This window comes from Elephas maximus, chromosome 13, assembly GCF_024166365.1.
Source record: "Elephas maximus indicus isolate mEleMax1 chromosome 13, mEleMax1 primary haplotype, whole genome shotgun sequence".
Taxonomy (NCBI): Eukaryota; Metazoa; Chordata; class Mammalia; order Proboscidea; family Elephantidae; genus Elephas; species Elephas maximus.
Genome location: NC_064831.1, coordinates 11,689,224 through 11,703,479, shown reverse-complemented (window position 1 = coordinate 11,703,479; position 14,256 = coordinate 11,689,224). Strand labels below are relative to the sequence as shown.

At 38.5% G+C, this 14,256-nt stretch overlaps 1 protein-coding gene across 1 annotated transcript; it reads right to left on the bottom strand.

Annotated features, from left to right (window-relative positions):
• Positions 1–6,551: 6,551 nt before the first annotated feature.
• LOC126057219 (olfactory receptor 11L1-like) lies at positions 6,552–7,618 on the bottom strand. The gene is given in 1 exon segment (XM_049852683.1): positions 6,552–7,618. A coding segment is annotated over 1 exon segment (972 nt). The 3' UTR covers positions 6,552–6,646.
• Positions 7,619–14,256: the final 6,638 nt, after the last annotated feature.

Genomic DNA, 14,256 nt, shown 5'->3' with positions numbered 1-14,256 from the left:
TAAAGGTGCACATTATTTTTGATCCAGCAATTCTACTCCCAGGCATATTTCCTGCAAAATCTTTTCACGTGTGATCTGTTTGCCTTCTACAAGGATGTGTGTAGTGTCACTGCTTACAAAAGCAGGAAGCAAACCAGTTGAAATGTATAATTCCAACTAAAATGAGAAATTAAAGAAAATTATAAAAATGTTGATCAATTTATAAAAAGTATAAAAGCATTAAACACTGTATGATATATAGTTTAGGGATGTATAAAAAATTTAGGGATGTATAGGTTGTAAAAACCATAAAACTATGCAAAGGACAATTTATCATGATTCTGTCATGAGATAGAATCATGTATATCTCACTAGGGGAATAAGAACTATTATTCTTTAAAACTGTACTGTAAATTCAATAAGAAATATAAAGCTTATTCAAGTCAGGGTTATTGGTTATAGCTTACACATAATAAAATTCACCCTTTTTAGCTTACAGTTCTAAAAGTTTTGACAAATATGTACACCACCAGCTCATGTAACCACAACCAAAATCTATACACAGAGTATTTCCAGCATGTCGAAAATTTCTCCTATCACTCTCAGGCCCTGGTTTGATACCTGATTCTATAGTTTTACCTTTTCCAAAAGTCACATACACAGAATCATATAGCATGTGGCCTGTGGGGGTTGTCCTCTTTCAGGGAGATGGAGAGAGAGAGAGAGAAAGAGGTAGATAGATAGCTGCCTTTGAGTTGACTCCAACTCATCAAACCTATATACATGGGAACAAAACATTGCCTGGTCCTGTGCCATCCTCACCATCACCGCCATATTCAAGTCCCTGGTTAGCACCATTGGATCAATTCATCTCACTGAGGGTTTCCCACAGGTTCATTGGCCCTCTAAGTCACTGATCACAAAGTCCTTCTCTATCAACTGATTCTTCCTGATGGGGTGTCCAAAATAAGCGAGTTGGGCAATGTTCTGTTATGATCCATATGGTTTATACTGGATAATTTTTGGACATAAATTGCCAGGCCTTTCTTCCTAGTCTTAGATTGGAAATCCCACTGAAATTTGACTACCATAGCTGACCTTGCTGGTTTTTGAAATAACAATAGCATAGCTTCCAGCATCATAGCTTCCAGCATCATAACAATATGCAAACCATCACAGTATGACAGACTGACATACTGTTTTGAGATTAACCCCATGTTGTTGCATGTATTGATACTTTGTCCCCTCACTAAGTGGTATACCATTTAGTGGGTATGTTACAATTTTATTAGCCCTTTCAGCAATTGGTAAGCATTTGGGTTATTTCCAGGTATTGGTTATTATGAGTAAAGTTGCTGTGTACATTTGGGTAAAGATCTTTGTGTGAGCATAGGTTTTCATTTCTCTTGAACAAAAATGTAAGAGTGGGATTGCTGAGTTGCATGGTGACTACAAGTGTTCACTACGTAATTGTAAGTATGTTCACCATTTTGCATTCCCGCCAACCGTCCATGAGATTTCCAGTTGATTCTCGTCTTCTCCATTAACACAAGATGGATTAACTTTTTTTAAAAAAATTCAGCCATTCTAACGGTGGCATCTCTTTGTGTTTTTAATTTGCATTTCCCCGGTTAGTGATTGTAAGCATATTTTCTTGGGCATATTTTCCATCTTAATACCTTCTTTGGTAAATTGTTGGTTCAACCCTTTTAGTCAGTTTTCATTGGGTTTTTTGTCTTCTTATAATTGAATTGCAGACATCCTTTACATATTCTTGTTATATACTTATTCTAATATGTGTTTTCAAATATCTTCTCCTAGTCTGTGACTTGTCTTTTCATCTTCTTAATAGAATCATTCTTTGAGAAGAAATTTTACTTTTAATTAAGCCAAAATTTGTCATTTTTTTCATTTGTGATTCATGCTTTTTATATCTACCAAAAACTGTTTGCCTAATCCAAGGTCTCAAAGATTTTTTCTTCTGCTTTCCAATACAGGTTTTTAAACATTAAGACTTTCATTTACCTCTATGACCTATTTGTAGTTAATTTTTGTATAAGGTGTGATGTAAGTGAAGAGGTTCTTCTTCTTCTTTTTTTTTTTTAATATGCATACTTATTTGTACCAACATCCTTTTTTTTTTTTTTAAAAGGCTTTCCTTTGTCCATTGAATTATCTTGATAACTTTGTCAGGATTTAGTTGACCATATGTGTGGGCCCATTTTTAGACTCTATTCAGTTCCACTGATCAATATGTCTATACTTATGCCAATGCCACAATGCCTCGATCACTATAACTTTCTTTATAGTAAATCTTATAATCAGTTACCTTTAGATAGCTTTAACTGTTGTTTAGTCTCTGTCCTTATACTTGAAAAATATCCGATAAGTGGGAAACAAATCCCACTTTGGTGAAAAACATAATGTAATAAATAAAATAATGAAAGTAAGAAAACAAATCTAAATTAATCTTGCAGGATTCCTTCTTAATCAGAAAACAAATCCCAGAATCTATGAAGAACCGAATAGGAAGGATTTGGTACACAAAAAATTAATAAGTTTCTCATGATGACACACATGGGGTCTCCATGAATCAGAGTCGACTCAATAAAAAAAATGGCAACTGTTTTATTGAGACATTGGTCATTCAGTGGTAGAATTTTCACCTGCAATGCCAGAGACCCTGGTTCATTCCTGGCCAGTGCACCTCAAGTAAGCCGGTGCCAGTCTGGTAGTGGAGGCATCTATGTTCTATGATGCTGACTAGGTTACAGGTTTCAGTGGACCTTCCAGGTGAAGACAGACTAGGAAGAATGGCCTGGCAATCTACTTCTGAAAATCAGTCACTGAAAACCCTGTGGATCACAATAGTCCAATCCACAACTGATCATGGGGGTGGGGCAGGACCTGGCAGTGTTTTGTTTCATTGTACATGGGGTCATAATGAATTGGATCAAACTTGAAAGCAGTTAACAACAGCAAAATCATTAAAAACACTATAAACAAATTCAAAACACAAGTGAGACTACATACAAGTAGTTGGTACAGCAAATGTTTAGCTTGGTACATAAAGTGGGCAATTGCATAAGAAAAATAAATAACAATATAAAAGTGGCAAAAACTCAGATAAATGACCATCACTAGCTGCAAGAGCTGTTGTTGTTAGGTGCCGTTGAGTTGTTTCTGACCCTTAGTGACCCTATGTACAGTAGAACAAAACATTGCCCAGTCCTGAGCCATCCTTACAATCGTTGCTATGTTTGAGCCCACTGTTGCAGCCACTGTGTCAATCCATCTCATTAAGGGTCTTCCTCTTTTTTGCTGACCCTCTACTTTACCAAGCAAGATGTCCTGCTCCAGGGACTGATCCCTCCCGATAACATGTCCAAAGTATGTGTGACATATTTAATAAGTTCTCCGTCACGCTGACAACTTCTTTTTTCTGAGGCTACTCCCTGTACACACATCACATAAATGGCTTCTCATCTCTGTATTGTGCCTTCTTATTCTTTTTTCAAGTACCTCTCCCACCACTTAAACTTTGTTTTAAAATTCCTCAGTGCCCTATCCTTCTTATTTTGTTAGTTCATACTCTTTCTCTATTTGTGAAATTGTATTTAAAAATAGCATCTATATGTTGAAAACGTCTACATTTTTAAATCTAGACCAAACCATTTCTCTGAGCTACAGGATGAGGATGAGCTACATATCCAAGTCTCCATTTGGCATCATTTCTTGAAGCCTCTCAGCTGTAGATCAATTATATATATACATACATATACACATATTTTCCCTCTAGGCAGAGTCCAAGGAGACCATGTTTCTCAGTTGTTAGAGAGCTCATCTGCTAACTTAAAGGTCAGTGGTTTGAACCCACCAGAAGCTCTGTGGGAGAAAAATGTGGCAATCTGTTTCCTTAAAGATTTACAGCCTTGGAAACCCTGTGGGGCAATTCTATAGGGTCACTATGAGTCAAAATCAATTCAACATCAATGGGTTTTTTGGCTTAGGCAGAGTCTAGTGCCTCTTAAGTTTAAGACACTGGAAAAAAGCTAAAAAGCTTTGGGTAAGATAATATAAATCTGGTTATGTACAAGGCATAATCAATACACTATTCAAAGATTAGCCTCTGTATGGTAAGATATTTAATTTTTTAACATTCCATAGCAATGAGTTAAACTCTCCAACCACCCACTTTCCCCCATTGCAGACGCCAAAGCTTCATTTTCTACCCAATATTTGAACCAGATGGTTCAGAGAAGGAAAAACAATTGTCCTCACAGACCAGGCCCAAGAGGAAGAGGAAACTTGAGGCCTTGAGGAAGTATAAAAGAACACATTGACATGTGGTGAGAGGAAAATAAACATGAGGGTAAGGTAAAAAAATCATAGAAACCTTTATTAAACAAAAATATGAAAATGTGAAGCTATTGTTTCTCAGCATATCCTCTGAAGGCAGTGTTTCCATCTCTAGCACTTACCCAAAAATTCTGCACTCTTCAATTTACACCACATCACATCGTGTTCCCTTTAAACGTTCTTTGAGTTTGGGGAACAAAAGAAGTCTGAGAGAACAAGATTAGGGCTCTAGGGTGGATAGGGTAAGGTTTCCCAACGAAATTCTCATAGGACCGCACTTGCTACCCTTGAAGAATGAGTAGGTACATTGTCGTGATGGGAAAAAAAATCCTCAGCACAACTTTCCTTGTCTTTTTCTCAACAACGCAGTTTTCAGTTTTCTTAAGACTTCTTCATAATAAGCCCCTGTGATCATCCTGTGTCCTTCAAGAGAATATATCAACGATGGAGTTTGTAAATGCAAAATGTATCGTGTCATTTCCTAATTACTACTCCTGAATAATCAAGCATCTTTCTTTGTGTAAAATGCAAACATTCTACAGGGCTTTTGCTTCTTAATGCTGGTGTAACAGAAATTTCACAAATAGGTGATTTTAAAGCACAGAAATTTATTTTCTCACAGTTCAGGAGGCTAGAAGTCTGAATTCAGGGCCCCAGCTTCAGAGGAAGGCACTCTCTCTGTCCATTCTGGGGGAAAATCTTTCTCTAGCCCCAGCAGTGGCATTCCCTGGTTCCTTGGTGATCTTCACATGGCATCTATCTTTCCTCCATTTGTGCTTGTTCTTCTCTGTGCCTAATCTGCTCTTTTTATATCTCAAAAGTGATTAGGTTTAAGACACACCCTACCCTCCACATATGGTCTCAGTAGCATAAGAAATTACCCTATCCCCAAACAAGTTTACATATATGGGTTAGGGTACCAACATTTATTTTGAGGGGACACAATTCATTGCTTAACAGATTTAAGGACCTACATGGACTAGGCTCTGCTTTTCTCTTCCATTTCATCTCCTTCTCTTACTCTCTAGGCTCCTTTCCTGACATTCATGCCGTGATCTCTGCCTGGACACTCATTCCATTCTATTCCTCTCATCCTTGGAGTATAAGTTAAAGCACTTCTTAAACACAGAAATCTTTTCTAACCTTCCATGTTGAATTAGACCTTACTGTCCTATGTTCAAACCTCGTGGTGTGGTGGTTAAGAGCTACGTCTGCTAATCAAGAGGGTAATTCGAATCCACCAGGCACTCCTTGGAAACTCCACGGAGCAGTTCTACTCTGACCTATAGGGTTGCTATGAGCCAGAATCGACTCAACAGCAATGGGTTTGGTTTTATCTTTTTTATCTTTGGTTTGGTCCTATGTTCGTGCACCATATTTCAATTTATTTCTCCATAGCAATTATCATGAATAGAAAGAAGTCACTTATTAACTTCATAGCTTATTACATATTTTACCCCTTCTTAGACTAGAGGCTCCATTAAGATGGAGCTTTCCTTGGGCTATTTTTTATCGGTTCATCCCAGAGCAACCTAGACCGTAGCACAGGACCTGGAACACAACGGGGGATTAAAAATACTTGAGGAATTGATGAATAAAATAGTGAGCAGGATTAGTGATGTCTTATAAGTATCGGCTTAGTTAAAGAAAACACAAAAGCTATATCAGTTTTTTGATGTGCACCTTTTGCCTCCCAGGGCTCATAAATAACATATAATACTTTGAATTTCCCTTCCTTCCTATCATATTATTACACAACAAAATTTTTAAAAGTTTAAGTTACTATAGATAAATGTTCAGCCCATCAAAAATCCCTCTTTGTTATTTCTTGTCACTAGGAGAAAGTCTAAGACAACACGTATTTCAAATAGCTTCTTCTTTTCTTCATTCATCCCGCAAATATATAGTGAGCACCAATGGCACCAGCAGTTGGGTCTACAAGGCTAGTCTCCTAAAACTGCTTAAAGAATGTGTAACTTTGTGTACATATGGCTATATCAACACAAAGGAAATCCTGTAGTAGAATCTGCAAGTTATGTGTATATAATCCTCAAGCATTGTCATTGTACAATCAGATTTCCTCCAAAAGATGAAGGTACGTGTCTAAACTCTCAATTGCCCCCAAAATGATTTGATAAAAGCAATTAATCTTTCTGACCAGTTGTTGGCAAGGAACCATGAGGAAGCTGTTTCATTACGACTTTTGAAAAATTAATGTGGTACTGAAGAGGAGATTCAGGTTTGAAGGATGAATCTGCCACTTATTTTCCCAGTACTTCATCCACTGTGTCTTCTGAGCATCTTTTCCTTACCTAATAAAGACACTTCCTTTCACTCTTACTCCATATATGCCACACTTTCTTCTCATGACTTTTCTGACAGCCTCTTTGAAGTCTTTATTCCTCAAGCTGTAGATAACAGGATTCAGTAGTGGAGTGACAACAGTGTAGAAGACAGAAATAATCTTGTTGATTTCTGGTGAAAAGTAGGCACTGGGACAGACATACATGGAGATCATGGTCCCATAGTAGATAGTTACAACAGCCAGATGGGATCCACATGTGGAAAAGGTCTTCATTCGGCCAGAGACTGAAGGAATTCTCAGTATGGAAGACACAATGAAAACATAGGACACAAGGGTAAGAAGAAAACAAATGCACAGCACAGCGATTGATAGGATGAAGATTACCAACTCCGTGATATAAATGCTGGACCATGACAGCTGCATAAGGGGAAGAAGGTCACAGAAGAAATGACTGATCTGGTTGGGTCCACAGAATTCCAACTTGGAAATCATCAGCGAAAGTAGAAAGCCTGTGCCAATCCCTGTCAACCAGGAGATAGCCACCAACTTGGCACAGATATCAGGACTCATCAAGAAGGAATAGTGAAGTGGGCAACAAATGGCCAGATATCGGTCATAGGCCATCATGGCCAGAAGAAAGCACTCCGTAGCCCCAAAGAAGACAAAGAAATAGAGCTGGGCCATACAAGCAGAGAAGGAGATGACTTGGCCCCACGAGAGTAAGTTGGCTAGGAGAAGTGGTACAATGGTGGAGGTATACCAGATCTCTAGAAAAGAGAGGTGCTTGAGGAACATGTACATAGGTAGGTGCAATAGTTAGTCCTGGATCACCACTGTAATGATGATAACATTCCCCAAAACCGTAAGGAGGTAAATGATCAGAAAAACGGCAAAGAGCAAGTTCTGCCATTCAAGAAAGTTCTGGAATCCTAGCAGCTGAAACTCGGTGACAGTGGATACATTCTGGGTCTCCATTGCCTGTGGAGGGAAAAACATTTTGGAAAAAAGCGCAGTATTAAAAGCATAAGAATATTTATAACTCTTCTTTTTCAATATTTGGAACTTCGGAGACTTTTTAAAATAGATTTTATGTGAAGCTTTTTAGAGGAACAAAGATCCTGGCACTTCCTTCATAACTTAATTGCATCTCTCTTTTATAAGAACACACTTTACAACTGAATGTGAATATTAAATCTTGGAAGGAAAGTCAGTGAGTTCCGTGAGTTCAGGTCTCTGAAACCTAGAAAAAGTCTAGGATCTAAAGACATAGGCAAAAAAGGCCTTTGATTAAAATGAAACACAGAAACAAGCAACAACAAAGCTTTTCAAAAACTTAGTCACATATAAAATCAAATATAAGATTTGCTTCTTTAAGGTTCTCATGATGTGCAGTGGCTCTGCTCCATTCCTGCGAATACTGAATTGGCAACAGAACAAGCCTTGTTCGACCTCAGCAGCTAAGATTTCTCTGTTCTCCTAATGACAGAGAAAGCAGTATTTTATCGATTGGGTGAATTCAGGAACACAGAATTGGAAAATAATGAAGGTCGACTATACTTTTCTCATACTTGGCCTTTTTCTGAAAAAGAAGACAAAACATATCTCCTAGTGACATCTTGAAAAAATTTATTCATTCTTTCATCAATCCGTGTTAGTGTGTGTGTGTGTGTGTGAGAGAGAGAGAGAGAGTGAGAAAGAAGTCTTTTGTTAGCCCTAAGCTAACCTACTCCTCACTGCAAAGATGTCCTTTCTTACCCTGATAGATACCATGGCCCACCAATCATTCCTTCCTATATAAATTCAACATATCACCCCTTCTTTGCTTTCATGTAATTCGCTAGTCAAATCCAGTTCTGGATAAAGTCAAAACCCCATCTGCCATGTATGTGCATCCATCTAATTGAGGGGGCTAGCAAAAAAAAAAACATAATGTTGCCAAATTTAAGATTCATGACCAATAAACTCAAGGTTGTCTGTAATGCTGCAGAGTAATCCTTCTACATGTCTTTCTTCTATTCACTTTTCCATTCTTATCATGACTATTTCATATGTGATCTATTTTCTAACTTCCGGCACTTCCGTGTCTACCTGCACTCTCAGCAAAAGCCCTGTTTTACTGAAAGTTCTGAATTCCCCCAAAGGGAATGTCAGCAAGCTCAGGTAGCTAAATTCCCCCATCTACCACCATTTGCTCCTGTGCACTCTGCTTGATAAAGTGGAGGATCCCCCAAAACTAGGGAAACCCTCTGTGAGATGGGTGGACACAACAGCCACAACGATGGACTCAAACATACCAACAACCACGAAGACGGCGCAGGACTGGGCAATATTTCGTTCTATTCTACCTGAGGTCCCCGTGAGTCAGAGCCCACTCAACTATCAAGTGGGCTCGATAGCAATTAGCAAGGACACTCTCCTTCCTAAATTTTCTTCTGAATAAACTCTCAACCCAGTCTAAGGCAAAACCCTCCAATGCACACCAGGTGCCGTCCCTCCCTAGTACCGGAAGGTACTGTGTGCATTGCTACTATATTCTCTCACTCTCCTGATTAACAGAGGCCCCCCGCCCCCTGCTGGATCATTTCCTCAGTCTGTGCACATGTTGGTTTTTACTTCCCCTTAACAAGGCAAAACAAATAAGAAAATAGCTTGATGCTACTCTGATCTCCAAACACTGCCTGCATTTCTCTGCTCACTCTTACAAACTCCTATTCCTTAAAGGAGTTTTCTCTCCCAAGTGCCCTAATTTCCCCCATTTGCTTGAACCCACTGCAATGAAGGTTTTCCCTCGCCTCTTCTCTGCAGCCCTGGCCTCCATGTTATAAAGGCAGTCGTCCTTCCCAGTCCTAATCATCTCTATCTTTCAGTAGCAATGCACAGGCGATTTCTCCCTCTTCCTGGACAGGCTTTTGTCACTTGACATCCACTACTACATGCCGAGTTCTCCTTTTATAGCCTTGAATTTTTTACAGTTTATTAATTTCTTTTTCTAGCATCTCCACACCTGCTAAGCTGCCAACATTTTGACCTCAGAGCTTAGTACTTCTCAGTCTGTCCTCTCTTCCTTCATAATTTCATCCAGCCTCTTAACCTTAAATGTCATCATTTGGCTGTTAACATTCCAAATTTATTCCTCAAAACCTGAGTATAAGCCTTGTGTAGACAACTGCCCTATTTAAAATGTACATGTGCACGTCCAATCAGAACCAGAAACTTAGTGTGCTTTATCCTACATTCCTGTCATACCCACAAGCCAGCCTTCTTAAAGTCCTCCTCATCTCATCAGTGGTCACTCCTTCCTCCCACTTGCTCAGACCGCAAACCTTGAGCTTGACTCCTATTGCTCTCAGACCTTACATAAGATCTTTTAGCAAAACTGAGTGGCTCTCCCTTGAAAATATACTCAGAATCCGATCAGTATTCACCACCAACATGGCTTTTACCTCTGAAAAAGTGTCATTATCTCTAACCTTGATTGTTCTTATAGTCCCCTCACAGGCCTCTCTGCCTCCACCCTGCCCTTTGTTAATAAATATAAATCAGAGGGAAAATTTTAAGACATAAAAAATAGCTATGACTCTTCTCTTCAAAGCCCACAGCAGTTCTCAGCTTACACAGGGATGGCCAAAATCCTGAAGGCTTACAGGGCCCTGCTTGATCTCTCCTCCAAATGCTTTTCTACCTCTTTCTCTACTTTGCTCCTTGCCCATTCTGTTCCCAGCACTCTGGCTTCCTTGACATCCTTTCAAACTGTCCAGGACTTGCCCCCCTTCATATTTAACACCTTCAGTTCCCTGGGATATTCTCTCTGAACATTTCCACATGCTCACATCTCATTGTTTCCAGTCTTTGCTCAAATATCGTCTTCTCAGTGACGCTTTCACTGACTACTCAGCTCCTGTTTCTAGAGCTTATGCCATTAATTCAAAGTAAAACTGCTTGTATATATCTTGGCTTGAGGGCAAGTTATTACAAAAATGCGGGCTTGAAACCACTGAATGAACAATTAAGAGACATTAGATTATTATTCAGTCTACACAGATTGATTTGTTCAGAAACAGGGAGATTTGATGAAGGATTTCATGAGTCATGGCAATGCTCACAAGTTCTCTCAGTAACATAATAATGCCAATGGTCTCTTTGTATTCTCTCATTTTTGTAAGAATATTAGCATGGGACTCAATTTACAGTGAACAATTTTTTTTTTTTTAAATGGGAAAAATGAGGGCTTGATTTGAAAAACAACAATGAAAATAAAACAGTGACAAATCACTGTCACGTGTACTCACAGGATATCTGGCCCAATTTGCTAGTCATTTAAAGCCCTTCCCACAATACACATTCAAATGACCAAGGAAATTGAATCTTATCCTCCACCATTCTTTGCTTAAATACTTTCAGTAGTGAGGAACTCACTAGCTCTTAATGATTATATTAAACTTAAATATCTCCTTCCCAAAATGTTGAGTTGGCTTTATTTACCAACACAAGGGTAATCAGCCTAACCACAGATCTGATTTTGTAGTTTTGTTGAAATTATATGAAAATAACTATAATCAATACTTATTTCTATCATAAACAATATTGATTGAAGAAAACCAAATGGCCTTTTCCCTTCTTGAGATCTCTTCCTTGGTTACTCTCCATTGACTACAGTTTTATAATCTAGCCAATTTACACAAGTGTACTTACTTTTGTTTCTATATAGGTATCTGAAAAGGCTAAAAAAAAAGAATGCCTTGATGGTAAGGACTAATTTCTTGAGGACTATGTAATTTTTTGAACCCAACCACCACCCCCACCAAAACCAAAGTAACAAAACTTAATAGCATTTGACACTATAACACACAACATGTTTATTTCCTGCTGGAAAAATACATGCTTGTCTGCAGGTACCTCACCTACCTGTTTTCTGGGTCTCAGCCCACATATGTAGGACAGCGCTCTGAAGCACTGGAGGATGAGGTCTTAGCACAGCCTTGGAGCCCAAATAAGCTGCTTACAGCTGACCTCAGCCCTGCAGAGCCCAGCACTGACAGCCCTAAATCTTGCCTGCTCCAGAATCTGATCGCCAGCCTCTGACCCAAATAAAGACCGTGCTACCTTTGGATGACAGGGAATTCGACATCTTATGCTGGTGTTTGATGCTGGGTAAAGCTGACTTCTCCTTTCATTAATATCATGTTTCTTGGGGATCTGGCCATTCCCAGAATCCTGTTCCCCAGATATTCTTCTGTAATTTGCCAATCAAGTTAATAAACAATGCGACTTACCTCCTGAGATTCAACTTTGTCCACTGAGGCTTAGATGTTGAAAAACACTCAGAAGAAGGACACAATTCTTAAACCTTATTTGAAGTGGATTTTTTTTTCTAATTAGGATAGGTCCTAATGATGTTGAACTAAAAATTTAATTAAACAAAGAGGTATTTCTACAAAATCCAGCGAGCCCATAATAACTTAGTGAACTGTTCCTGTTGACTGAATTGATTGCAGCTGCTTTCAGTTGAGTGACAGATGGTTTAGAAACATTTCACAATCATATTTTAATTACGGGTATGCCTAAAAAAAAAGTAATTTATTAATAAGGTTAAAAAAAAAATCTGCAGTAAATTAAAGCAATCCATACCCACATTAATTCTAAGTGTGAATCTGCCAATTTAACAAAGAAAATGCAGTGTCTGAATTAGTCTGACAAGCCTAGTTTGAGTTTTAGAAGATGAGCTGGAAAAGAAAAAGTTAACAACATGTCTGAAATATAGCAGCTGGGGGGGAGGGGGAGAAACAAGTATATAAAATTCTCTCTTACTAAGAATAGCTAATTTTTTGTGTGTGTTTTTGTTTAAAAGAAACGGTTGACTAAATAATGACTAAAAATGAAGAGAAATTTGTACTTTTTTCTGTTTTTAATGATTCATTTATTTAACAAATATGTATTTAGTGCACGTACCAGGGGTTCTTCCATGCATTGGGATATCCCAGTGAATCACACAGACGTTGATTGGTTTACATCTGTGGATCACATGAAGGTTATAGCCTGATGGGGTAGGCTGATATCATTTATCATTTATTGATGCTTTATTTAACTAACATACACTTTTTTCCAAAATAGTATGACTCATGTGCATATTTTTTTAGAAAAGGTGGAAAGAAAAGGACAAATAAAAATATATCTTTTTAAATATCCTTAATACTGTCTCCCAGAGTTAGGCAGCTGATACATTTCCTTCCAAACATATTTTTTCTGTGTCCCACTTATGGGGTAGTGAAATCAGGTTATCACCATGAACATAGTCTATATCTTGCTGCTTACAATTAATTTCTATGGTAGGAATTTTCTTATGCCATGAAAATTAGGAGGAAAAAAACCTTTAAAACACCATTTACAGCTTGTGCAATAGCCTGTTATTCCTTGAGGGTGTGGGGGAGTCAGGATTAGCCTCCCACGATTAGTGCTTAACTGTGTTGTGAGAGGGTAGAAGTCTTTCTCTGTGCCAAGAAAAAGATGCCAGAAGATAAGTGGATTAATATCTTCTTTAAGAGTGAGGTGCATATTAATTATTGAAAACATACTTCATGAAATATGTTAATTACAGTCTATAGTATACACAGTGTTGAAAAGCAAAGATGTCACCTTGAAGACTAAGGTGTGCCCGACCCAAACCATGGTGTTTTCAATTGTCTCATGTGCATGTGAAAGCTGGATGATGAAAAAGGAGTACAAAAGAACTGATGCCTTTGAATTGTGGTGTTGGCAAAGAACATTGAATATACCACAGACTGCCAGAAAAACAAATAAATCTGTCTTGAAAGAAGTACAACCAGAATGCTCCTTGGAATCAAGGATGGCGAGACTATGTCTCACATACTTTGGACGTGTTATCAGGAGGGATTAGTCCTTGGAGAAGGATATCATGCTTGGTAAAGTAGAGGGCCAGCAAAAAGAGGAAGACCCTTAAGATGGATTGACACGGTGGCTGCAACAATAGGCTGAAGGATAACAATGATTGTGAGAATGACACAGGACTGGGCAGTGATTCATTCTGTTGTACATAGGGTCTTTATGAGTAGGAACTGATTTGATGCCACCTAATTTTTTTTTTTTAACAAGTATAAGTTTGCATATTTCCAGTGGTATTAATAAAATAAACCCTTGAATATCCGTTACTAAACCAAAACCAGTTGCTGTTTAGGCGATTCCAACTCATAGCCACCCTGTAGGACAGAGTAGAACTGCCCCATAGGGTTTCCAAGGTTCTAATCCCTGGTGGCGTAGTGGTTAAGTGCTACGGCTGCTAACCAAAGGGTCGGCAGTTGGAATCCGCCAGGCGCTCCTTGGAAACTCTATGGGGCAGTTCTACTCTGTCCTATAGGGTTGCTATGAGTCGGAATTGACTCGAAGGCACTGTTTTTTTTTAATCTTTATGAAAACAGACTGACACATCTTTAGAGCAGCTGGTGGGTTTGAACCACTAATCTTTTGGTTAATAGCTGAGCCCTTAATCACTGTGCCACCAGGGTTCCTACAGCACCCATTATTTATTTACCATAAAAGCTTAATTTTTGAAAGCCTGTTCTATGCCCTTTCCCCATTGAGTCATCTTTCCCTCATAC